This window comes from Sciurus vulgaris (assembly GCF_902686455.1).
Source record: "Sciurus vulgaris genome assembly, chromosome: 15".
NCBI classification, from domain to species: domain Eukaryota; kingdom Metazoa; phylum Chordata; class Mammalia; order Rodentia; family Sciuridae; genus Sciurus; species Sciurus vulgaris.
In genome coordinates this window covers 82895144-82922396 of record NC_136476.1, presented here as the reverse complement: position 1 = coordinate 82922396, position 27253 = coordinate 82895144, and the positions used below count along the sequence as shown (strand labels likewise).

The 27253-nt window shown below is 44.8% G+C and overlaps 1 protein-coding gene across 1 annotated transcript in view; it reads right to left on the bottom strand.

Annotated features, from left to right (window-relative positions):
- Positions 1-27253, bottom strand: part of GARNL3 (GTPase activating Rap/RanGAP domain like 3) — a 151960-nt gene that overhangs the window by 44618 nt on the left and 80089 nt on the right. Inside the window, 9 exon segments of the mRNA XM_079112895.1 lie at positions 805-913; positions 5632-5735; positions 7965-8063; positions 8845-8920; positions 13380-13406; positions 16908-16971; positions 19507-19571; positions 25332-25450; positions 27052-27151. Of these exon segments, the coding sequence (XP_078969021.1) occupies positions 805-913; positions 5632-5735; positions 7965-8063; positions 8845-8920; positions 13380-13406; positions 16908-16971; positions 19507-19571; positions 25332-25450; positions 27052-27151 (763 nt within the window).

Genomic DNA, 27253 nt, shown 5'->3' with positions numbered 1-27253 from the left:
GATCCGGTATCTTCTGGACTGGCCAAGTTCATGCTCCCTGGCTGTCTGGCCCAGCTAGGCTCAGACAATGCAGTGGACATCAGTCTCATCACTGGCATTTGCCAGCACTATGAGCTGAACAGTGATTAGGGAAAGCAAATTAAAATATTATCAACTCACTTCTCAGATTTTAAGAGGTGATAACGTAGCAGGTCAGTACTTAGAATTAACCACGAAAAATGATTTTGGCTTTTTATTTTAACTTACAAATTTTGATACATAAAGCAAATTTCTCAGATGATTCACTACCTATCATTCTTCTAATTCATTTACTACTAAAGGGTGCAGGAAGTTTCCCTCATTCCAAAGACTACCTGAGGAAAGGAAAGGTATTTCAGAAATCAAGAATCCTCCGAGAGCTAATCTATCCACAACTCAATGGAGGCAGAGGAAAAGAGAAAAAGGCAAAACCTCAGAATAAAACCCTAAACTCTGGGACTCACCACAGCAATGAAAATATATCAATGCCGAGTGCAGCAGTGCATGGCTGTAATCCCAGCAGCCTGGGAGGCTGAAGCAGGAGGATCAAAAATTCAAAGCTACCCTAAGCAACTTAGAGACCCTGATCAAAATAAAAAATAAAAAATAAAAAAGGACTGGGGATGTGGTTCAGTGGTTAAGCACCCCTAGGTTCAATTCCTTGTACCACCAAAACAAAACAAAACAAACCCCCCAAAATAAAAAACATGTCAGTGATAACGTGTGGAAGTCACTGATTTCCAATGAGGCTGCTAAACCAGAGTGGTCAACCAGGGCTCAGGATACGGGTAAAGTGGGAGCGGATCATGGAAGGCTTGAAGGCGGGAGAAGACTCCTCTCCCTCCTGGAACACGATGGTGACAATATCGTTTCCAATGTGGCGTTTCCTTTCCACCTGCAGTGAGCACAAACAACATCACTGAGGAAGCCTCTCAAACTCAGCAGAGTTGAAAAACAAGATGCAGCACAACAATCCACAGCAGCCAGCAGAGCTGGACCCTCAGCCGACCTTGACCGCTGGCCTCCCATTTCACCAGCCCATCTCCTGACTCAGAACTGTACTTCCTCTTGTCCACACTTCCACAAAAGCCTCCTCACCAGCCTCCTGGCCTCCATTCCCTCCCCATTCATCTGCTCCTATCAAGTTTATCTTTACTCATCTCTTGAGCTGGGCATTCGGGGCACTGAACAAGGGAGTGCATCAGAATTTCCCAGGAATGGGGCTCAAATGTGTACAAATGCCTTAGCTAGTTCTTCCCCCCTCCATCCCCCAGCCCTCCTTAGCTAATTCTGAAGCACATACTTGATGAGAACAATGGACCTACCTAATTTGACTCTAGATAACCTTTCCAAAATGATCTCTCCTAGACCCAGGCTGACAAGTTTTTTCTGTTAAGGGTCACACTGTAATTTTTTAGCTTTGAGGACCATGTGGTTTCTTCACAGCTAGCCAGCTTCTGTGGCAAAAGCTGTCACAGACGGTGTGTGAGCAAGTGGGTGCAGCTGTCACCAATAATGCTGCATTCACCTAACAGGGGCTACTGCCCACCTGTGCCCAGCCTTTGCCTATCTGGTCAACCACAATGCCTCTCTGTTCCTCTGCATCCGTGTGTCCTCAGCTCTGGGTGGTGGGGGACTACAGACAGGCACTCATTCTTTCTCATGACCCTCCCTGACAGGTGGGGTTTATTGGCCTTCGCCTTGAACATGGCTGGCTGGATAGTGCAGTGATGAATAATTGCTGCAAATGTGACCCTAGACAGCTGCCCAGGCCAGGCTCAAAAAGGACCACAGCAACTCAGGTGACTGAGGCAGGAATATCGCAAGTTCAAGGCCAGCCTGGGCAACTTGTGAGACCCTGTCTCAAGATGCAAGACAAAAAGGGCTGGGATGTGGCTGAGAGGTACAGTGTCCCAGGGTTCAATTCTGAGTGAAAAAAAAAAAAAAAAAAAAAAAGGAAGAAGAAGAAAATAAGAGATCAGACCACATCAAAATTGAAAATTGAAAACTTCTGTATACCACGGAACACTGTCAACAGAGTAAAAAGGCAGCTCATGGAGAATGGGAGAAAGTATTTGCAAATGATATATTTGATAAGGGGTCAATATCCAGAATTCATAAAAAAAAAAAATGCTGCTCAATGACAACAACAAAAATTCAATTAAAAAGGGCAAACAACTTAAATAGGTATTTCACCAAAGAAGATTTATACATGGAAAACAAGCAATGAAAAGATAGTCAACATCATGGATTATTAAGGAGGTGTGAACAAAATGAGACCCACTTCACACCCACTCCATGGCCACCCAGAATAGCAAAGGCGAGAAGGAACTGCAACCTGGGTGTGCTGCTGACAGGAATGTGAAACAGGATAGTCCCTGTGGAAAAGGACATGGAGGCTCCCCCATATTGACCATAGATTTACCATGTGATCCAGCAGTTCCACTTTTGGATATATTCTTCAAGAATTAAAAGCAGGGACTTAAAAAAAAAAAGCAGGGACTTAATTGGATGCTTGTATATTCAGAGATGCAAAAGCCAAAGGTGGAAAAAAACCCAATGTTGACAGATAAATGGATAAAGAAAATGCGGTATATACACATGATGGAGTATTACTCAGCCTTGAAAAGGAAGGGAATCCTGGTACATGCTATAACATGGATGAAACCAGAGCACATCACATTAAGTGAAGAAGCTGAATGCAAAAGAAAAAGGTATTATTCCATTAATATGAGGAACCTCGAGTAGTCAGGAGACAGGAAGTAGAATGGTGGCCATCAGAGGGTGTGGGAGGGGAAAATACAGAACTATTATTTAATGGGTATAAGGTTTTAATCTGAGAAAATAAAACATTCTGGAGATGGGTGGTAGTGATAGTTGCCTACTGATGTCAAAGTCCTTAATGCCACTGAACTGTACACAGAACAGTGGTCACAAACTTTACATCATGCGTATTTTAACACACACAAAAGATAAGTCATTAGGGCTAGGGTTGTGGCTCAGTGGTAGAGTGCTGGGTTTGATCCTCAGTACCACATAAAAGTAAATTAATAAAATAAAGGTACTGTGTCTATCTACAACTAAAAGTATCTTTTAAAAGTCATTATTAATTCACTAATTGGTGACTGAACAAAATGTGGTATAAAGTCATACAACGGAAAATTATTTAGCAATTAAAAGGGGATTTTTTTTTTTTTTTTTTTTTTTTTGCAGTGCTGGGGATTGAACCCAGGGCCTTGTGCTTCCAAGGCAGGCACTCTACCAACTGAGCTATATCCCCAGCCCAAAAGGGGATTTTAATAAATGCTACAATGTATTTTCATTTATAGGAAAAGTCCAGAATGGGCAAATCCAGAGACAGTGCACAGGTTCATGGTTACCAGTAGGGTGGGAGAGGAGAGCTGAGGGAGAGGGGTTCTCTTCCAGTGATGAAAATGTTCTAAAGTGACTGTGCTGGATAACCCATGAAAACACGGATGTCTACGGAGCTGTGCACTAAGAGGGTGAACTGCACGGCATATCAGTTATGTTTCAGCAAGCTTTTATGTATTTAAAAAAATAATAGGGCTGGGGTTGTGGCTCAGTGGTAGAGCACTTGCCTAGCACGTGTGAGGCCATGTTGGATTCTCAGCACCACATATAAGTAAATGAATAAAATAAAGGCACATCAACAACTAAAAATATTAAAAAAAATAATTACCAAGCTTCCACTATATGCAAGGAACAAGTAGACAACAGTCCCTGCCCGACTTACGCTCTGGCAGGGGAGGGGCCCAGAGAATCACAGCAAGCAAAGCAGAAAAAACAAGTACAATAAATAACCTGCATGAGGTTGGAAAGGAGTGGGGGGAAAAAAAAAAAAAAAAAAAAAACAGGAAGAAAGGGCAGCTTAAGGCCCCAGGGCTGGTTGGGTTGGGTTGGTGCTTTAAGATAGAGGCCCTGAGGTCAGTTTCGGAGTACATTTGAGCAGATGCAAAGAGGCGCGGGGAGGCCCAGTGGAGGGCTGGGGAGAGAGCTCACGGTGGCACTGAAGAGCGATGCAAAGGCCCGGGGCAGGTCAGGATCTCGTGGTAGAAGAGAGGAAAGCCCATGCGTGTGGGATGAGGAAATAAGAGGAACATGAGAGAAGGCACAGGGTCAGAGGCCAGGGAGAGTTTTCTCCTGGGAAATGACCTGACCTGCATTTTAAGGTTCACTCTGGCTGCTGGACTGAGACACTGGCTGTCAGGGGACAAGGGAGAGACAGGGAGGCTACTGCATGATCCATGAGAGGTGACAGTGGCTGAGACAAGTGTAATGAGTGGCCAGAGTTCAGACGTATCTTAAAGGTAGAGCAAGTGGGATTTCCAGACAAACTGAACACAGGATGAGACAAAAGAGAGGAGCTGAGAATGATTCCACCATTGCCACCTGGAAACAGGAGGAAGAGAACAGGTGCCAGCCGTGCGTGGCAGGAAGGCTGCGAGGAGAAGGCGCGAACAGCGCCCAGTGTGGTCCTGGAGCCCGAGGTCGGGCGTCCAGCTGGGGGGCCAGGCTTTCCAGCCCTAACACTCTCTCCAGGTTCCTATTTCTCCCGTCCATGTGTGTCAGTGATGCTTCCTCATACTGATGCCTTCAATGTGGAAAAGTGTGAAAGAATCTCCTAAATGGTGAAATGGAACCCCAGCCCCCAGCCTCTGTCGTGTCTAAGCTGGAAAATTTCTCCCTGAAAACGGCCAACCTCTGGGGTGCGCCAGGAGCGTGCAGGCAGTTTCCCAGCATGGCACTGCCCTTGCAGACACCCAGGGTTAACCTGCACTGGCCTGGAAAACAACACTTGCCAACTACCACGTAGGATCCACTGTTTTATGTCCTGAAGTCTCATTCTGGCAAGACCGAGGGAGCACTGAGGAAAGGCAACACCTATGCACTGTGGTGTGAGCATGTCGCCCAAAGGCTCATGTGCTGGAAGCTTGGCCCCTGTGTGGTGTCAAAAGGTGGCAGGGCCCTTGAGAGGTAGGGCCTCGTGGGAGGTGACGAGGTCTTCAAGTGGGACTGATACTTTCTCATGGGAGTCTGTTCTAGTTCTCATGGATCTTGCAAGAACGGGTTGTTATAATAAGCCTGGTACTGCCCTGAATCCCTCTTGCTTCCTGTCTTGCCATGTGATTTCTTTCATATACATGCCAGTTCCTGTGACACCATCTGCCATGAGGTCCTCACCGGAGCTGAGCAGACACTAGTGGCATGCTCTTGAATCTACACAACTGTAAGATAAATAAACCCCTTTTCTTTGTGAAGTACTTAGGCATTTCAATATAGCAGCACAATACAGACTAATACAAGTCTATGAAACCACACTCACACGTGCAAAAGCATCAACATGTTCACACACACGCACACTATTACCTCTGACCCTTTATTTCTTTGTGGTGATAGTATCAGTGAGAATAGAGCTTCCAAAGTCTTGTTGAAAGTTAAAAGGGTACAGACTATAAAAAGCATCCCTAAATTGGTAGCAATATTCCACGGTAGTTATGCCCAGTCTCCAATTCTGTGACAGCATTATGGTGCTCTCTCCACATTCAAGTCACTGATGGCTGGTGTTCTCAAAGAGCCAATGTTCACACATACCTGCTGTTTGTTCTCTTTGGAATACGGCAGCATGGTAGAAACATGGAACATGATCTCGTGCCCTTGGTACACAGTATAAACTGAGCGTATCCCTGTGGTATCATCTGCAAAATACAAGCATGCATTTATCGGATGCAGAACCTTCTGAGGCCACAGGGAAATAGTATTTATCTGCAGATGAAGGAGTACAGTACACAGTGAGTACACTCTCAAAGATCATTCTGGATTATCCACATGAGTGGAAGCAATAGTGGGTCATCTAAGTGTCGACTCCCTACCTGGGGCAAGACTCCTACCCACAGGAAAGGACTTCCTGTCTCTCTAAAACTACTTGCTGATTCATGTGTTGCCTCAGAATGGAGGAGGTCAGGAGAAGTCTGGGCTAAAAAGCAAAGTATGCTATGATTCCCTGCCTTCTTGTTGCTGTGGGTGTACAGGATGAAATCAACACAAGACGACACAACCATCATGTCCTCAAGACAAAAGGAAGTGATATTTCTGGCAGAATCTGCGGTGGTTGAAAGGCAGGGGCTTTAGAGTTAGGCAGACTTGGGTTCAAATTCTCATTAGCTATGTTACTTTTTTTCTCCAAAGTTTGTTTGTTTTATTATATTTTCGTCATTTATTTTTAAGCTACAGGTCTTTGGACAAGTCATCTCACTGTTCTCTGGGTGAAAATGGGATGCCTGGAAGACTGAACAAGATCATACCTGCAAAGTGCTAAGCAGGGTGCCTGCTGAGGGCTCAGTGGAGTGGTGCAGACTACGCCAGAGCAGGGCGGCTGAGAGGACATGGGAGGATGGGCTTGCAGGCACTTGGGAATCTACCACGTGCACACAGCTTGTTCTAGGGAAGCTGGGGCCACACCTTCCAACCCTGCCCCTGTCAGCTCAGTCCTCCACACACACTGCTTTTGTACTCGGAATCTGAAGTGATGCCAGCATCATGGGGAGATGCCCAGAGGGCCAGGACACCCATATTTGAAGCTTGTCACATTTAGGCCAAAGGAGCTCATACCACCTGCCTGACTGTTCTAAAGGCCTGATTGTGAAGATCAAACAATAAAGGAGAAGCATAGGAATATGATAGAAACGCTACCTAGAAATAAGATCTACACGTGGATCTCATCTACCATCCCCTCTTAGGCCGCACCCCCAGACTGGGCTCTCTGATGCTCCCAGCACTGCTGGTGCCACACCTCGCCAATGACCCCAGGCCAGAAGCCCAGGTGCTGTGAGGGTCCTTTCTTCCTTTTCACCCCCACTTTTTAATCCTACCCCTCTGCCTGGGAAAGGGCACTTGGATTAGTGCAGTCTTTTCCCTACCAGCCTGCTGCTCCTCCAGCCAGGCGGCCACCACTTCTGTTTGGACAGTGGCAACTACCTCTCCATTGGCTCCTCCTCCTGCTCCATTCAGACCTAAGGTTCTGTCCAGAGGTGCCGTGGGACCACAGACTTCCTGTGGGGTCACCCCTGCTCCCTCCTCCAGTTCACAGGCATCCTTCTTGGTCCCTCTGCCCCCTCCAGTTATAAAGGTATTCTCTTAGTTGCGAGAACAAATCATATTCGTTCCAGCCTCAGGGGCTTCACTGATGTTCCCTGCTTGGAATGCTCTTCTCTCTTTAAGATGCTCTGACTGCTCCCACTCATCACTCCTTGCCTCTCACTGCAAACATCAATTCCCCAGAGAAGCCTCTCCTAATCCTCCAGATTTGGCAAAGTGTTCCAGTGGCACTCCTTAGTTCCTAAACTATTCGATAGTTATCTGTTTAATGTCCATGCTGTTCAGTGAACTCTAGGCTCCTAGAAAGGTAGGGACCATATTGGTTTATCCACTCTATGTCCCCAGAGCCCAACACAGTCCTGGAACACAGTTGGTGCTCAATTGTAAGTACAGGTAGGTACCACTTAATGATGGGAACAAGTTCTGAGAAAGGTGTCCTTAGGTGACTTCATCTCTGTGTGGACCTCTTGAAGGGCACTGACACAAACTGAGAGGGTCTCAGCATCACTAGGTGATGTGATCTTATGGCACCACTGTCACAGATGTCCGTCATTGATGGAAATGTCATTATGTGATGTGTGACTCTATTTATGGGCAAATCATGACTCCTGCCATTTCCTAGGGGCTGTGAGAGCTGACTTAATCTTGCAACACTCAATGGAGGCACTGAATGTGTCCAGTGATCCTTGTCAGACTGGTGTGATACTCAACTTCTGTCCTTTGGCCCTGGTCCATCCCTTCCCTCATCTTAGGTATAAGTTCAAATATAGATAGAGTTGATTAATAAAATTCCACCAGCTACAACAAAATAAATCAAGAGGCAAGCTTACTTTTGGTGTCCAGACCGCCGCGGTAGCCTGTCCAGCCCTTGAGAGTGACTGTGTCACCCAGGAGATTTAAAAATTTTTGAAAAGCTTCACTTCCAATTTCTGCAGGAAGAGGTAAAGAACAGAGCAGAGGAGTCACCAAGTCCTCGTTTTCTAACTACCCAGTGACATTATTTGAAGGTTCTAAGGCACTGATGGGGTGTGCAGCATGAAGCCAACTTCCCTTCTTCCTGGGATCATAAGGAAGTTTCATAATCAGGAATCTGCTCAGGAATCTAAGCAAAGGGAGTTACAGAACCAGATGAACCAAGCTTACCACTGCAACAGTGAGGTCACAGTGTTTAGAACTGCAGAATGAAAATATCAGTAGTGCTTCCACCAATAACTAATAGGTATTTAACACAAAAAATGATAAATCTAGGGGGCTGGGGATATGGCTCAGTTGGCAGAATGCTTGCCTTGAATGCACAAGGCCCTGGGTTCAATTCCCACCACCACCAAAGGAAAAAAAAAAAAAAAAAAAAGAGAGAAGATAAATCTCAGGAAGAGGACACCATTGTATAACTCTCTAAGCCATAAAAGTCACAGGAAAGTCTCCCCTGCTTTTGAGACTCTGCAGAACCAAATTCTCCAAATTCATGTGCCTTCCCACTGAGGCTGTTTCTCCAGTGCCAGAGCAGGGACTGGTAGAAATCAGGTGATCTGTATATATTTGCCAAATGAATGAAACTAGGCAACAACTTCCCTACCAAATTTACCATGAAATTTAAAAAAAAAACTGTCTCCTTGGATTGAAGAGTCCAATGAGTTCAGTTTTGACTATCAAAAATGCATCACAGCAGGACTAGGTTCTCATATGCAGAGGGAGGTGGTGTTCACATACCATTGCTGAACATCTCATCATCAGTGAGCTGCCCATCTTTAGCAAAAAGAACTCCAAACTTGAAATTCACAGAGCCCTGACAATAAGAAAACAAAAGGTGTGGAAGTTAATTTTACCATCCAGATGTGCACAGTCCCAAGATGAGCTGCTTGTTATTTTAGGACCACTGCAATCACCAGGCTGGATACTTAGGGATCCCTTCCTCCCATCCACTTGGGAGTCTGACAATATGAATGACAATAATTATGTTATTTTCATAGGTTTTTACAACTTACAGATGAGACCATATGCTTCTACGTGAGTTAACTCATTTGCAATCTTATTACCAGTGGCATCTGCAGGATGCCAGGTCCATTCTGGGGCAACACAGTGCTCTTGAAAAATGGCCACAGCAACCCACAGGACTGGCACCATCTTCTAATCCACCCACCCGCAACAGTTCAAATCTAGTCAGCAAAGGAGAGCTCATTGTCATTCAAAACCAAACATAACAATCTTAGGCTAATGTCTTGTGGACTCTTTTAGAAACAGAAATGGTGGGCAATTTCTACTAAAAGCTCATTTTCCCCAATTCCTAAAGATGTTTAATCTGAACAAGTCACAAAACAGATGTGCAAGGGAAAAAAAAGCCAAGCAGTCACTAGTCCAATATGCAGTCTGCCGTCCTGAACATCAAACGGCCAGTTAATAAAATTGGATCCTGTGCACAAGACAAATACCAAACTAAGAGCAGTGTCTATAGGAAGTGACAAAGACAGAGAAACGGGGTCAGAGAAACAGGGTCTCAAGTTTTTTTTTCTATAGCTGGGTAGTGAATTTACTGATTTTCATTATATGGATCTCAATTTATTGCATGCCTGAAGTGTTTGATAATTTGAGAAAAAATTCGATGTTTGGATGACAATCAGTTCCCTGCAAGGCCATGTGACCCACCACTAGGTGGGGAGTTCTTGGTGGTCAATCAAGGGACAGATAAGGAACAAAGTATGACCTGTGAAGAGGTGGAAGGTCAAGGCAAAAGCCAGGATTCAGGACAATGGGATCTGGGAGCATTCAGAATCTGAAAATCCCTGAGTCTGAGGTAGTGTTTCTAAACATTTTTATGTCTCTAACATGCCTGCAAGTCAGATGCACAACCATTGGTGACAGTGGTTTTCTACAGAGGCAGGAAGGAGGAGGACGCTTCTCTCCTTGAGCTCTTCCTCAGCCCCTGGGATGGCCACTTGTTTCCATTATGCAGGTCTTGGCTCACACAGCAAATGCCAGAGAAATCTCCTGGGATAGAGTCACCCACCCCACTCATCTCCCATTACAGCACTCGACTGCACTATTCACTCCTTAACTCTTCTAAGGAACCTGCATATTCATCTCTTTCTAGCACCAGAACCCAAGTCCCTGAAGGAGGGGTCGTACATGTTTTACTTTCCACTGAATCTGCAGGGCTGACCATGGGTGCCGGGACACTGAAGGTGAATTCATAGCACAGTGACTGTGTGTGTCATAAATGAGAAGAGACAAACCTGGTCAGAAATCACTCATTCTTCACCAGCTGCCTCCGGGTGATCATCTCATCCTCATAAGCCAGTTTCTGCCCTGTTTCTTAGAAGTTTGTCAGGGACATTTGCTCGCTTTGGCTTTCTATAGTTTGCCTCTTTCCTTCACCTATTTTGAAGTGATGACCGCTAGCCCGTGTCTAGAAGATGCTGGTAACTCTCGCATTCTTGGGAGTCCCTCAAAAAGACCTGCAGTGATTTGGGTTCTGACAGATGGCCCTTGTGGAATGACACAGGGACTGAAGCAGTGGCTCTCTAAGTGGAGCAGGCATGAGGATGCACTGGAGGGCTTGCCAGAATAGAGATGGCTGGTCCCATGCCCAGGTCTACGTCAGCAGGCTGAGATGGGGCCTGAAAGTCTACACTTAACAGGCTCCCAGGAGGTGCTCGAGCTGCTATCCAGGGAGCCTGCTCCGAGAGTCACTGGACTAGAGGAACAACCAACAGACTGCCAGAAGTCCAGGATCAGGTCCAGCCAAACTGCTGACCAGAAAACCCAGGAAAAAGGATCAGGTCAATGATTAGAGCTACAGGTCATAAACTACCAGCCTGTTAGGATCAGAAGGGACCTACAGTTTGTGGAGGCTACCCTTTCACTTACAGTCAGGACATGGAAGTCTGGGGTAGCAGAGACTAGGTATTAAGTGAATGGTAGGGGGTGGAGCTGGAACTTGGGCCTCTTGACTTCTGACCAGGGCTCTTGCTGATGTCATGCCATTGTCTTCTCAAGACAATTCTGAGTTGAGCAAAGCTGAGGGTTACAGGTTGAGTTGGGAGTTTCCAAAGCTTTTGGGGGCCATTCTGAGACTGGCAATTCTACCAACTCCCTTTGCTGAGGACCCTCGTGGGGACCCCAGAAGGATTGGTGTTGCAGAGCCTTGTTAAGTCTTCATCACATGGTATCAATGTCAGACTGCAGAACTGCAAAGTCTCAGGGTACAGAGAGTACAGGATGGGCATCTTTGTGCATCTGGCACAGGATCTTCAAGTTCACTTATAGGCAGAGAGATCAGGCAACCAAGTTTTCCAAGACAGCCCTGGCTTGAATCTGTTTTGCTGGTTGCCCTGGCGTTATTAGTAATTACTCTCAAGAGGGTACCCATTTCAAAGATAAATTATATGGAACTTCCTGCTTCAAATGGCCTTCAGATACAAGGCCCTGTTAAGTTCTTAAACTTTCTTATAGGTTCCTTTAGGTACTTTGATTTCTAGGACTTCCCAAATGATGTCCATGACTAACACAGAACTGTCATCTATTTCCAAAAATCAGAACATCTCTCAATATTGTGAATTCTCATATTTGAGGAGTATTATTTGATCTGGGCCTAACTGTCCATTAGATCTTTCCCATTTGTTGTTTTCTGGCACTGGGGACTGAACCCAGGTCCTCAAACATGGCAAGCATACCCTCTCCCCAAGCCATACTCCATCCCTTAACAGATCCTATCAGATGAGCTACTCAATGAATGCCCTTTGTGCATCATGAGGCTGGCTGCCATTTGTAGCACTAAATCTTGAAGGATGCAGGGGAGCTCTCAAGGTCCCAAGAGCAGACCTGGGACCCAAACTGCTGGAGGGAATCTGGGAGCACTGCTTTGCTTAGCACGTAAGCTCTGCTCAGACACAGAGACAAGGTCACATTTTTCATTTTTATTTGCACAGAACTTTACAAAAAAAGTTTAAGTTCTAAACTTCATGAAACAGAACTTTCCATGCTTTTAGATCAATGTGCCATCACATTCTTTGGAATTAATAGTATGCTAGGAATTATATTTCTTCTGCAAAAAGTAAAGTATGAGGGGAAACTAAAGTCCCAATGATTTCAGAAGAATCTTTTGGAATTGAGAAAGGATAGCCTTATTCAAAACTCCACCTTGTTTATCCTGTCTGGACACCCTCTGTATTTCTAGGATTCCACTTATCCATACAGTTCTCTTGCCCTCCCAGTGTTTATACAGCATGGGATGTGACATTTTCTCCTAGAGGTGCCAAACAAAACATGGGTTTTGGGACACTGACATCCCTTTTTCCGAATAGTAACCTTTCAGGAATATCACAGGTGCTATTTATTAGCCTTTTTCCTGCCTATCTTTGCAGCTGATAGCTTACCACTAGAATAGGCTAGAATTGGGATCAAAGATCTCAAATGATCTTAGCTGAGAAGCTACAGGATCGAATCAGAATGCCTGGGTCACGTAGCTCTCCAAGAAGTTCAGAAGTATACCAACCATCGCTTATATCCAGGTCATCATAACAGGGGACTCTTGTTGCTTCAAGCAAGTATTCCCTTAGTAAGGAAATAAAACAAACAGATCTGGCCTACATAGTTCAAGCCAGGGAAGACGGGGATGGTGGCAGTGCACCAGAGTGGCTGTGGTGGAAGCACTGAGACGCGTTTGCTTCAGGGATGTTTATGAAGAAGTATCAACAGGATGTGCTGATGGATTAGATAAGGGCTGTGAGAGAAAGCTATTAAAGATTTATCAAGTTGGTCTGAGCAACTGGATAAATGAACTGCCATTCACTAAGGGGCATAATATGCCTAAATCATCATTTATTTACTCAGTTGGCTGTTGCTAATATTTTGGACATTTCCCTCTATTAGATATGTGCTTAGAAAAAACTCAATGTATTTCTAAACAATGGGGCAATACGGCACAAAAACATGCAAATAAGTTTGACATCTTGTATATTAAGAGTCTACTTAATAACTAATGTACAAACATCCTCTTTCAATGTAATGGAAATTAAAGCCTCATTACTCACCTTGATCACAAGCAGACTTAAGTAGTTTGATTGCTTTTATATCTTTATAGCTAGCAGCACAGAAAATTCTGAAGTATGCCTTGACCACACCCCTTAGTCCAGTCTTCCTGTGGGAAGGACCCATACTGCAGACCCATGCAGAGTCACCCGGAGGGGGAGCACATTGATACACAGGAGGCAGAAATGGCCCAGCAAAGGCTCCAAAGAAACACTCACCTCTTGTTCTTCAAGAACCAGCAAGTCCTGTCAAGTAAAGTTTCAAAAGTTATGTGCATGTGAAAAGGGGGTCATTTTATTTTGGCTTTCTGTTAACTCACGTTTCAGTTAACTCACACTGTTACACTGTTTGCATTAAAACATTTTGAAAATAACAAGTTGGCTATGGATCCTTTTTTTTTGCCGGGCGGGGGGGCGGGGGCAGGAAACAAAATAAAACAAAACTATGACCAAAGGCAGGAGCCAAGAATCTTGAGTTTCTCTGCTGTGACGTGCCTGACCCTAGGTCAGTTCCTCTCCTATGAAAGGCATGGAGCAGTGACCCTGAAGAATCCTGGCTTTGGATCCTTGCTCAGTCACATACTTATGTATGTTTGGGCACAAGTTGTTTAGCCCATTTGGGTCTCTGTTTCTTCACCACTGCCCAAGGATAACACAGTCTTAACCCTGAGCAGATCACTGTATGTGGAAAGCCTGGTATACAACACAGATGTGATCGGCCTTCGACTTCTTTCCTTCTTGTTCTCCCTCAGTCACTCCATGTATAAACTTGTAGACTAACTACATGCAAGCTGCATTTTTCCAGAACTTCTAAAAAGATAGATACTGGTTGATAAGGCTCTGGCAGGGATCAGTGGATGAGCAGAGATGGGGGAGGGTAGGCCTGGGTGAGCCATGGCTGCTGTGGGGAGGATAGGAGGGAGAGGGCCAGGGTGGAGGTGGAGGAGGCTGAAGGGACCCTCACCCTCCCTCTTGTCCAAGAGGAGAGGAGCTGTGTTCATTGGAGACCTGGCAACTCTGAAAGAACTCTGCAAGGTAGGCAAATCCCTATTTTATCTAACAGGAGGCCTCTTTCATTCAGAACTCTGTGATCTTGGTTACTTCTGAGTTTTGGGAAAAAATAAAATCATCTTGTTTTTTTTTCACATTGGGATGTCTTCATATTTGCATGTCATTGTGCATTCCATTGCAAAATTCTCTTTCTATAGTTTCTTTAGATCTTCTCAACCACCCCGTGATCAGTTCAGATGTTCCAGAATCATAGGGAAGGGCCTGAGTTAAGGTCACAAGGCCTGCCAGTAAGTGCTGGATCTGGGGCCTTCTCTTAGCACCCACAGCGTTCCTTCCTACCTGCTCTGGGGAGTAAGACAAGGGAGTGTCCGCGCCCTGGGCTTCCCAACTGCCAAGAGACCAGCAAGTGTCAAGACTGGGCATTTTGCCACCAGTCCCTGGCCTGATAATGGGGGCTGTACTTGGCAGCCAGGCTGCAGGGATCAGCTTTGAGCAGGCGTCCTGCTGAGTTCTGGGGAGAGGATCTTGACACTCAGCTATGGGGGTGGGTGGTACTGAGGTGTCATTTCCTCATTTTGGATTACATCTCTTCAGAAGCTGGTGTTCCTGCCATGTTTCCTGCTTTGCCAAGGTCCCACTTAACATGATTCAGGTTTGTAAGATATTCTTGTTCCTAAAATTGTGAGCATCGGTTAGGTCCTCCTTTTGTTGCTTCTTAGTTTGTAGTTTTAGCCTGGAAGGTACAACATGGTCTAGAGGAGTGTTTCTTAATACAGTCCTACTGTGGTATTTTTCATGATTCTAATCATTAGTTTGGGACTGACACTGATGTTTTTTTTCATACATATCTGACTGACTGACATGGGAGAGAGTGATTTTACTATACTTTTTTAAAACCTAGAAATGCTTTAAAAGCTCAAATTTAGCCTTCCAGATTTTTATAAAACCTCTGGTCATCTACGAGAGTCACACCATAACTATCTTGAAATAAAGCTGTCAGACAGAAGCAGAAGAAAACAGAGACACCCAGGTTTCTCCATCCACTGCGAGCTGGCTTAATCACACACTGTCTGGAAAGATTTTGGTGGAGAATAATGTCACTACAGTCTAGCAGCCATTGTTAGCACCAGCTGCCCTCCTTTTTCATGGGAGAAGCCCCCGTGCAATGCCAGGTTGGGTTCCCATTCACTCTTTGGGGCCTGTGACAGTTGAGAACTTTTACCATATCCAAAGCCTATTGCCCACAGGTTCCTGCAGGAATCTGCTGAGAGGCTGTAGCTGGAACAGCCCAGAGCAGAGCTGAGCCTCAGCTCTGCCCAAGCACACCCAGTACAGGGAAGGTAGAAGGCTGGTGAAGGGCTCCTTCTTAAAGGAAAGTTAAAACACACTGTGGGGACAGCATTAAAGTATGGGGCACAGAGGGATGATGTAGGTGGGCAGAAGCTGCAAGATCTTTCTCCTTGTCCCCTTTTACTCTGTAGAAGAGAGAAAGCAGATGGGGATAGCTTAGCAGAGATGGCTCTGCAGGATAGTCTGTCAGCAAGAAGCACCACAGCTGGCTCTGGGGACTTTGGGGATGTGTTTGGGGGCAGGGATGGTGGTGGGGTCACTCCCAGACTTGAAGAAGGAAGAGTTAATAATCTGTATAATGAAGTGACAAAGGCACAAGGATAATGACATATTTACAATTCAAATTTGCTATAAAGAGTCACTTTTAAACATGTCATGGCTTAAAATTACATAGTTTAACCCAATGCACCTATTTTTGTCTGAGTGTTCTCCTGGGGCTGGGGCAGAGTACAAATACTATTTTAAAAATTAAATCAAAATAAAAGACATGAAAATTCATAACTCTATGAATTTGAGGTAAGCCAGGCTGAGAGCCAATGATCTTATCCTCGAGGCTAACTGTATCCAAGCTCAGGGTGCAAGCCAGGTTGCTATGCTCCCACCGGCCCTCTTGCCCTGGCTTACTTCCCTAAACATACAAAGCACGGCCCTTCTCACTCTCAGACCACACTGGCTCCTTGTCACCTCCTGGATGGAACTTGAAGCTGCCTCCCAGTCCCTTCCCTTGTCACTCAGCCCCTGTGTATCCAACTTCTTGAATCTCAGCTTTGCCACATGATTGGTGCATTGCTAGTGACAGCTGGGGTTTTAAGTTTCCAGGGGGGAGTTTTGAAGGCTAAAATGATTTATGGCTACAAGACAGAAGTATGGTTGATATTTTCTAATGAACCTTCTCCAGATTATAACTAAACTTTTCTTTTCCCTTTAGAGGTCCCTAAGAGAATAGGGATGGCTTTTTGGGCTCTGAATTCTCTGATACTCAGCAGAGTTCTGAATGAGTAAGAGCACAACAGTTACTTTGTGTTTTATTAATTTTTAAAAATCTCACATTCCACATAATTCTGTATCATTCAGGAAAAGATTGGTTTTTAAGTTAATGAGACCTTTCTGAGCGGACACCTAACTAGCTCATGGGTCAAGGACCACAGCTCAGGGGTACTCAGTCATGGCTAGGTGTCAGTACCACTCAAGGAACTTCTGAGAAAGATTCTCAGGCTCTTCCCCAAACCAGCAGAATCTCAGACGTGAGGTTCTCCCATGAGAATGTTGTAAAAGCTACTCAGGTGATTCACCCTGAATCCTAGCCTAAGCACCACAGCCCTGTCGGGCCTATCCTAACATGATGATTGGTTTTATACAATTTTGAAGAACAAAAACTTCCATTACCTTTTGTATCTCAGGATGAAAAATTTCCCTAGGGCCTTTCTCAAACTTGTCCAGATTCATGGCACTGAAATAGAATAGACAGAATGAGCTACAGTGCAGTGAGACTTAAGCAATGTGGAGCAAATCCCAGTTCTCCAGAGAAGTTAGACAGCATCCTCTAGAACAGCCTGGCACACAGGAGATGCCAATCAACAAACGAGTGATCAGTGAAGGAATATGTGCAAGTCACCAAATATCACATTCTACTTTACTTACATAACTCTCCCTGAGTGATACTCATGTAGTAAAAGAAGAGGAGGAATCAGGAATATCTGTTTTAGGCAACCTTTTAAAAAAAATTCTTATAAATTCTTACTTTTAAGAATAAAAAATAAAAATTCTTTAATTTACTAGATTCTTCTTTTTACGTACTGGAAGAATGATGAAACGTAAATAAGATCAACTGACATTTCCTTCTTCCTTTACGACTGCTCTACCAAACAGAGCAAAACATCCCTAAGAGTACTTTTTATGTTTTACTTGGACAAGCAATGTGAATTTTCTTGTGAATTTTCATCAATTTTCTTGAAGTTAAGTTCCATTAGAGATAAAACAGGGAGGGTGAACTGGTGATCTCTAAGGCCTCTTTCACCGAGGATGCTCATGTTCATGAGTGACAAGTAAAAGAAGGAACTAACGTGTGAGGAGGACTTTCCACACTGGTGTCCACATCCCGCCAGAGGCTTCTTGTGGTTGTATCATTTAGTCCCCAGAAGGTTGGTTCTGTTTTGTTCCCATTTAACTTGAATGTGTGTGTGTGATGCTGGGGATGGCCTTGTGCATGGCAGGCATGTGCTCTCCCCACTGAGCCACATCCCCATATATAAATATGTGTATGTATATATATATATATGTATATGTATGTATGTTGTGAATGAACCTTTGAAACCTTTATATTTATATATTTCTTTTTATGTGGTGCTGAGAATTGAACCCAGTACCTCACACATGCTAGGTAAGTACTATCTCACTAAGTCACAACCCCAGCCCTCTTTGTCCCCATTTGAAAGGTGAGGAAGTTGAGGCTCAGAAGATGAACAACAGGTTAACACAGGAGCAGAGCAAGGACTTGAACCTAGGCTTAATCTGACTCTGTAGTATTTACATTTTAATTTCCTTTTAAGTTCTCAAGTTCATGTTTGTAACCAAAGAAGATAAAGCCTTTTCTTCTGTTGACAGGTGACTGTGGAAGTTCTTATCTTCTCTATCTTTGAAAACTTGCTGCAGCTTGCTCTGGCTATGAGTGGTGTACTGAGAAGGAAGGATGCTGTTCATATAACTAAGTGAAAATTTAAATAAATAAATCCAATTGAATGAACTACCCAGTCTTTAAACAAGGAAGAAAAGAGTCAGAGTAACTTTCTAGAGAAAAAAAAAAAGATTCACAGAAATCTTAAGCCAATATAATTCAAAGCATTACTTTTACATCAAATTATAATTCATAGATCCTTAGAAGCAGCAAGATATTTCCATGCTCAACAAAAATGTAACCTCTATAATGATGCTTCTTTAACTTAGGTTTCAGACGGCTCCAGAAGAAAATCAGAAGTCTTAGGGCAGACAGAAGGCCTGAAATTTGGAGACCAAATCAAGCTTGAAGATGGGATGTGAAGTTTTATTTCTTAATCTTAACCCTTAACTGATGGAGTCAAGTCTGCCATTCCAAGAGACATCCCGGCCAGTCAGACTTGGAGCGATGATGTGCTACTTGAGGTTGCTGAAAATGCATCTCCCACCACCACCTAGCTGAAGATGAATAGAGGAAACTGCCAGGGACCTTCGCTCAAACCCCAGGGTCACGGGGACCTAGGTGTAAATCCCAGCTTGGCAGTTTACCAGCTGAGAGATCTTTGCCAAATCCCCTCACCTCTCTGAAGTTCCAGTCCCTGATAAGTGGATGAAGACAATCACAGCCGTACTTCCTGGAGCTACAGGTTTGCGGAGAGAACACCCGTAAAGCATTAAGCACGGTGCGACAAGGAGCAGGTCCCTGGGACATAACATTCTAGTTGGGAAAAAGTGACAGCTCCGTCAGCATGGTGGCATTCCCCGGGGAGGCTACCACCCAAGCACGGGAGTGACAGCGAGGGGTGGGAAGGCGGGGGCACCGAGAGGCAGCTGGGCAGGGAGCAGCCAGATGTTCCAATCATTTCACTTTCTGCTTGGTGAAGAATAAGCACATTCTCCACAGAGCAGCTTTTGCTGACATCTGGGTTTTTATTTCAAAGTAGAAAAATGAAAGAAAAATATTTCTTGATTTTCTTTCTAAGACTGAAGTGTTCGAGTGAATGCAAGAGAAAAGCAGCAGGCAATGAATGCAGAGGAGATGGCTGAGAGGTGCCAGAGCTGCTGGGCCTGGGGCCGTGCCCAGTTCCACCACACACGAGCTGCGAGTTGGGCTTTTCCCCCAGATCCTCCGCTTCCTCCTCGACAGAAGGGGTGCAATGGGCATCTGCCCCACAGGGCTGCTGTGAGGGTCTCGTGGGGAATGCTAATGCAGGGCCTTCCAGTTTACAAGGCTGTGGCTGATGGTGTGGGGTTTCTGCTCATCCGTACTCACCTTAAAATGGACTTCACAGAGAGAGTTTTTGTGGGGCTGTAGGGAAGGCATATTTTCTGCGTACCCTGGGAAAGTGAAAACACTGAATCAGTGAGGACTGCAGCAACTTCCGTCTCTCAAAGAGCCTGCCTGGCTGCAGAAAGAAGCCGTGTCTGGTCTTTCTTGTGCTTCTTTGAGGGTCATGTACAGGAATAAGCGTGTTCTATGCTGAAACAAACAAACTCCTGCCCAGGCCTGCTGGCATCTCCCACTGCCCCGCACACTTAGGATTTGAGCACGGCTTTCAACAGAGGGGTCCTCAGCCTCTGCATCATGGAGGGGAACTGAGCCATCTGCCATGGTTTGGATAAGCATCCCCTAAAGCACCACGTGTTTAAAGGCTTGATCACCAGCCTGTTGTGCTACTGGCAGGGGGTGGAAGCTTTAAGAGGTAGAACCTGAAGAAGGGAGTTAGGTCCCTGGGGGAGTGCCTCTGAAGTGGACTGTGGAATGTCAGTCTCTCTTTCCTCTCTCCTGCAGTGCCAGCTGCCATGAGGCGAGCAGCTTCCTCCACCCACCCACTCACTCCTGCCATGATGTGCTGCCTTATAATAGCCCAAAAGCAATGGGGCCAATTAACTGTGAACTGAAACCTCCAAAACTGTGAGTCAAAACCTCTTTTTAAGTTGACTGTCTCAAGTATTTGTTATAGTAACAGAAAGCTACCCAACACACCATCTGAACCAGGGGAGAAGGGGATTTATTTGGTCTCTGAGCTGAGAATTGGATAAGCCTCAAAGACCATAAAAAGAAAACAGTCTCCTCTTGACAACAAGTCCCACATACAAGGTCTCCAAGTCAAAGATTTTTTTTTGAGGGGTGGCAAGGTGGCTGTGGTACTTGGAATGGAATCCAGGGTCCTGCATATGCTAGGCAAAGACTCTGCCACTGAGTTACATTCCCAGCCTTTTTTACTTTTATTTTGAGACAGAGTCTCACTAAGTTGCTGAGGCTGGCCCCCAATTTGCTATCCTCCTGGCTCAGCCTCTTGAGTTGTTGGGATTACAGGGGTGTGCCACCACATCTGGCTTCAAAGACTTCTTGAACCAGAAATCATCTGAATCTTCCAGAGAAGTTTTCTTAGGTGTACTTCTCTATTTATCTGTGTTGACTTTTCTCCTCTAAATGAGCACCCACTGTGACTAGCTCATACAAAGGACTCAGTAAATGTTTGTTGACTGAACTTGGAATACAAGAAGAGTTGCCTGAATGACTCATTCCCACCTCCAAACCCACACCATACTAGTGCTATTCTCTCTAACGCTCCAAAAAGCGATTATGGATTTATATCCACATAGGACTCACACTGCACTGTTAGCTAAAGGGATTATTGCAAGATGCACACTTCAATCTAGCTTCCTAACTTTGACTAATCATAAAATTGGCATCAGAAACAGGGAGAGAAAGAGTTAGCATTTTTTTTTTTTTTTTTTCAGGACATGGGCAAAGAAATAAGAAGTAAACAGGACTTTTCTTGTTTTGGGGACACTTTTGCCAACCCCCCTGTCCAAGTCCTAACAACAGACTGGGAGCAGAGTTCTTCAGCCTTTTCAAGTCTGATCTCTTTTCATAAGGAAAGCTCTCACACCCACAGCCCTGGAGAACTACGACTCTCACTCTGGCCAGGTGGCATGGTGTCCTTGTAGATAGACCTTAGGGGTGGTACCACAGAGAGAGCCCTCCTATAGGTTCTCACCAGCCAATGGAATCAAGCTGAGTTTTCGTTTTTGTGGTTTGTGTTAGAGATTTGAGGAAATTTCCAAATATACAGGAATATGAAGACAGAAGCAGTTTTGAAATCCCCTCCTCTCACTGGGACTTGAGTTCTTTTGGAGTCTTGCTTTTCACTCGCTCCAGACACAAGGGATGACAACCTGCCTAAAAGCAGGCCTTGAATCTGCATCTCTTGCCCAGCTCCTTCCTGGCTCTTTTCCTTCTCAGCAAATACACCAAAGGCAGCTGTAAAGATGCCCAGGGCAGCTTATGTGTGGAACAGAAGGTTCCAGCCCTGAGTCTGGGTGACAAGGACGTGTGTTTGAGCTGCCCAGCATCTGAGGCTGTGGACTTTGTTCCTTCACCACAAACTGGAAAAGCTCTTCCTCCCCAACCCCTGCCTTTGGTAGCTTTCTGAGTCCATACTCAAGGAAAATGGTTCTGTATTTGCCAGTAAAGCCCCCAGAGGCATGGCTAGAGTCAACTGCAGGTATATGTCCCGTAACATGCAGTGAACACAGTGTGGTCGTAGAGTGCAGGATGAACCTTACCCCATCCATGTAACCATATGCATGCATGTGCGCCTGCATGCACACGGGACATGTCTGCAAGCCTGTAGTGATGATCACCCCTCAGCATTAGGATTTTGATCGTCTCTTTACACGCTGTATTGCCGGGATGGAATTTTTACAATAAGTATGACTCATTTTTTTGAAAAGCCTCCTCTGCATGTCTAGAAGAAACCTAGTACAGATGGCAAGACAGTTTAAAGCAGGGTTACATCTTCTGGACTTTTCTAACTGCTTTATGTAACCTGACAGAATGTGAGCTAGTGGTGGTGGGGAGGGGAGTTAGATACTTTGGATTTCCCCTGGCCTCCAGTGCTACTTTGAGGCCACATGGGGCTTTGTAACTCACCCCTTCTGTCAATGTTCAGGGTTGAGTTTTTCAGTTCCTCTCCTCTCCTAGACACTTCCATTTGTAGCTGGGAGTAGAGCCCTACCCCAGGCACATAATTTGGGGCCTGTATAAAGGCTCTGATGAAGGCATTGGTGCTTCTCAATAGAGGGGACTGATACTCCTGATGTTCCTTCCGCTCTACCCCAAGCACAGTCACATGGTCCTGTGGTTTAAATCCCACCTCCTTCAAAATACCTCTAAGAGGGCTAGGGAGATAGCTCAGTTGGTAGAGTGCTTACCTCCTAAGCACAAGGCCCTGGGTTCAATCCCTAGCACCACACACACACAAAACAAAAACAAAACAAAAAAACAAAAACCTCTAAGAGTGGTCACACTGCATTCCTCATCTGTCTTGTATTTGTTGTCCCTTCTTCCTGAGACACCGGGGCTCCCCCTTTTCCTGTTCTTCACGTGTTTGGTTCCTTTTCATCTCCCGGGTCTCTATTCAAATGGCACCTCTGCAGGAAGTGTTGCAGGTCCCTCTACCTGCAGGGTCTCTATTCAAATGGCACCTCTGCAGGAAGTGTTGCAGGTCCCTCTACCTGCAGCGTGCCTCCTGCACCCTTCTTTAACTTTGTTTCCTTCAGGGTGCTTATCACATTTATATTGTAACAAGATAACAGCTTCGGAAATTAAAATAAGCACAATTTCCTTGTGCATTTGTCCCTTCTCCCTCCTCAGGACCTGGCCACCACCACAGGTGAGGAGGTAGGGTGACTGTTACTTCCTGAAGGTAGAAGATACAACATTGAGGAAATTCAGTCCAGAAAGGCAGAAGTGGGAAATCTATCTTTTTATGCATTAAAGGAAGGCAGAGAGAAGGAGTGGGTAGGAAGGCTAAGGGTCAGGTGCAGGCTCCTGATTTCCCCATTCCCTGGGACATGGGGATGGGAGGACACTGTAAAAACATCAAGATGCCTTGAGGACCTAAGAGCATTTGGACAGAGGCCCTCTTCCCAGGCATGGCCTTTCATAGGAATCTGAAGTACATGTGGCACCTGCTGGAATACAGTGAAGGGCAGTCATTCACTAGTCACCAGCATGGATGACCAGAGACTATAGACATGGATCTGAGGCAATGAACCTGCCTCCTTATATCCAACCCAAGGCTTGCAGGAGTGGTTGTAGAGATTGTGAGAGGTCTGGAGACTAGCAGACACCTGGGATTGGGCCAAGGGAAAAATGGAGACCACAGGTCTGGAGAGCAGGAGCTTTCCCATGACCCAGAAGAAACAGAAAGACTGGTTGAACCTCAGAGGTCACTAGTTCAGAGATCAGACCAACCACTCCCCAGCAGAAACCAGGAAGAACTCAGATGGCCCATATGCATCCAAGAAAGTCCTCTTGTGACATCATGAGGGCTCACAGCCCTCTCATCATGGTCCCAAATAGCAAGAGCAAGAGGAGCAATAGAAAGGGAAGCAATGGAAAGACCGATTATTTGCCCAAAGAGAGATGCATTCAAAAGAGAATACTGAAACCAGAAGAGATTGGAAGTTTCTAATTAGCAAATGGAAAATAAAAAATTAATATAAATACGTTAAGTACAAAGTTGGCCAGAAAACCTCTTGCCCACTGCTCTGGATGAAGACACTGTCACTTCTCACTGTGGTGCAGGCACTTGAGAAAAACTGGCATGCAGTGGCCCAACATGGTCTCCTCCAACTCTTGCACAGACTGCTGATGGCAGGACTGACCCCAATTGGCACAGGAAGGGGATCATGCCAACACTTCTCTGTATGAAATAATTTCACAAAAAGACTTCACACCAAATAGATTTTTTACCCTAAACCTGCTTCAAAAAGAAAAAATGCTGAAATGTACCATAAAAAGTTTGTGTAAATAAAAGTGGCATATGTGACCTTGGATTAAGTTGGACTTGGTATCATTTATTAATTCACTCAACAAATTATTTCTGGAGCCCTGACTATGTGCCAAGCACTGAGCTAGGTGGTAGGAATACTAAGGACAGAGAAGATATCTTCCTAACTTTCATGAACTCAGTCTAGAGGGAGAAACAGTAGGAACCAAAGATTTACACATAGAATTATGTACAATGGTGACAGCTTGGCCACTCAGCCTTGGGTTCTGCCTGGTCTGCTACCAGCATGTGGCCTCAGCCATGTCATTTAACCTCCCTGACTTCGAGAGCATCTATTGAGATGATGCACTTGGAGGACTTTGTATAGTACCTGGCATGTGCTTGATAAATATTAGATTTTATTGCTGTCACTATTAGTGTCTTAAATTGCTATAAAAAGCTCCTAGCCACAAAACTGTGTAGTGGCTCCTGGACATTCTTCTGGGCCTTTTGAAGTTGCTGATTTATTGTTTTGTGTGTGTGTGTGTGTACATATGCTCTTTCCAATGTACATATGTTGTCTTTGAAAATTTTTTCAAGAAGGAAAAGAAAAAATACTAAGAAAAGAAAATGGCAAGAATGAATGAAAGACAGAGGTCAAATGCAAGGATTACTAGAAGAAGAATTCAGGAGACAGGAGAAAAAAGCAGCCATCATGAACATAACATAGGAAACTGTCCTGAGCTGGATGAAGACTTGCATTTGCAAGTCGAAGGGTTTGCTTTCAGTTCACTTTCAGCTGGGTGTTTGGAAACTACCACAGACAGTGATTGCCTGTCTAGTTAAGTCCAGAGCTATTTTTCTAACCTTCCAGACTGACAAAAGGGCTAATCCTAAAACAGATTCTAGAAGTGGAACTAATGCAGCAGTTGGCCAAGTGTCCCATGGGGTAGGAGCACCACGGGGCTGTGTCCATGTGATACTGTTGTATCCCTTCAGTACATCTTTCCCCTTTAGTTGAAGATGGGCCAGTTCACTGCTTTTAGTATAAGAAGTGGTTAAGGTGAATGAACAGATATACTCCATAAAATATAGTTCTGTATTCCCAGAGGCCAAGATGGAGGCAAGGGACTGTATCTGATTAGTGGTTTATAAATAAGGGAAAGGTTACTATTAAACTCAGAATGTTGTCATCCTGAAATATCTGAACTGAAAGAACCTTGTAGGAAAGGGCTTACCTGAGCCACCTGGACAATGAGGCTGATGAAACCCTGGACTGGGAATGACCTGAAAACGTGAGTCAGGTACTTACTGTTTTCCTCCAAAGAATTGCACGGTATTGAGGGACGCGCTGATTGTTCTGGTCAGAAAGAGTCACTGACAAGAAGAAAGGGCTCTTCTCTGCATCATTTCCGATGTAATTCTGATGGACTGAAGAAGAAACAGGTTTAGAATCACAAGAGTGGAACTCCTTCTTCCAGGCAGAGAGCAGGGGACCCTGTGCTGGTATCCAGCCTTTACCACACACAAGCTCAGGGAATGATAATCCCAAATCCAGGGACAGAACCTGAACACTGCCTACAGTCATGCCCATGACTGGTTCAGGAATCAATCCTGAACCCATGCCAGCAATTCCCCTTCCCCTTGCCAGTGACTGGCTCAGGAGTAAACATGTGACCCAATACTGGCCAATGAGATAGAGGGAGAGACTTCTGGAAAGTCTTCCTTACTCAAAAACCTTTCTCTGGACAGATGTCTAGATGTGATGCCTGGAATTCCTGCAGGCATCCTGAAGAGGGCCATACTAAGGATGGAGATACAGAAAAGGGGAAAGGGCCTAGGCCTTGACACCACTGAGCCTTTGTAGCACCAACCCCAGAGCCCATCCTCCTCCTAGGTTTCTCATTCTATCCCTTCTTGTTTAAGCCAGTTTGAGGCAGGCTTTCTGTTACTGGAAGCTGATGTCCCCAAACTCACAGCACCATTTTTCTGTAAAACCATCCCTGTGCGAGGTTTGCAAGCACTGGGGAAGATGATGACTTTCCTGCTGATTTCTTTCCCTATAAATGCTTCTATATTCTCCCCACCAATCTAATAAATTCTGCTGCCAAATACCTGAACTTCTTAGAGTAATCTTGTATCAGATTTCTAAAAAGCCATCATGAAGGTCTAATTGCTCTCATTTCAGAGCTCAAGTATCATATCTTCTACAAATGAATACATTAACCCAAAAAGCAAGTCCTCTAACTCATTTAGGATCCTGCAACAGTGGTTATTCTTCCAGTCCCAGTGTCTTCAGTCATTTACACACTTCTGCCTTCCATGCTTCTATGTATTTTCACTATGCCAGGTACTGGGGTTAGTGCTATTTCTTCTTTTCAAACTTACAAGCTAGAGACCTGCTTTAAAGATAGGGAAACTGACTCTCAGAAAGTGGAGAGTAGCTCCTGTAAGATTCTCTATTAATAGTAGCAGGACTTGGATGCAAACCCATTGTGTGGGCTCCCTTAGGGCAGGACTGCACTGCCTCTGCACTGTGTCCCCACTGCTCTGCAGGCTGCCCGGCAGATGGCAGGCCACTGATGACTGAATGGCGCCAGCACCCACCGTCTAATGCCCCTCTGTTTCCACATTGGCCCAGGATCTTAGGGAACCAGTTCTTTGCCTCTCTGCCTATGTTCAAAGCTCAGTAAATTTGTTTTCCACCTGAAAATTCTTCTAGTCTCTCAAAGCACTCATTCAGATGATCTAATCCTCTTTAGCTCCCCAAGGACGAAACAACTTGGAAAAAATCTAAAAGACAAAATAAAATGAACCACAATCAAAAAGAAAAAAGAAAAAAAAAAAAAAAAAAAAGGAAGAAAAAAGAAAAACTCCTAGGCTGTGCCTCCAAACAGCATCTCTTAATCTACAGAGCTTACTCCTGACAGTGAAACCTTAGTGTCCCTAAATTGGCTAGTTGCACTCATACTGTAGCACTCACTTTCATTTTGAGTGTATTTTCTTCCCAACCACCATAATGGCATAATTACCTTGTCCTAAAAAATACTTAAAATACCATCTGGTGTGGTATTCCGGGTTCTCTAAGTGCACGTCTGTTCTTCGCCAAGTACCTGGCAAAGCAGTTGCATTCTGTAATGGAACAAAGTTTGTGTCATTCAGAGGCTTACTTAGAAAGCAAATAAGCTGGCAATGAACCAGAGGCCAAAGAACCTGAAAAAACCATTATTCAAA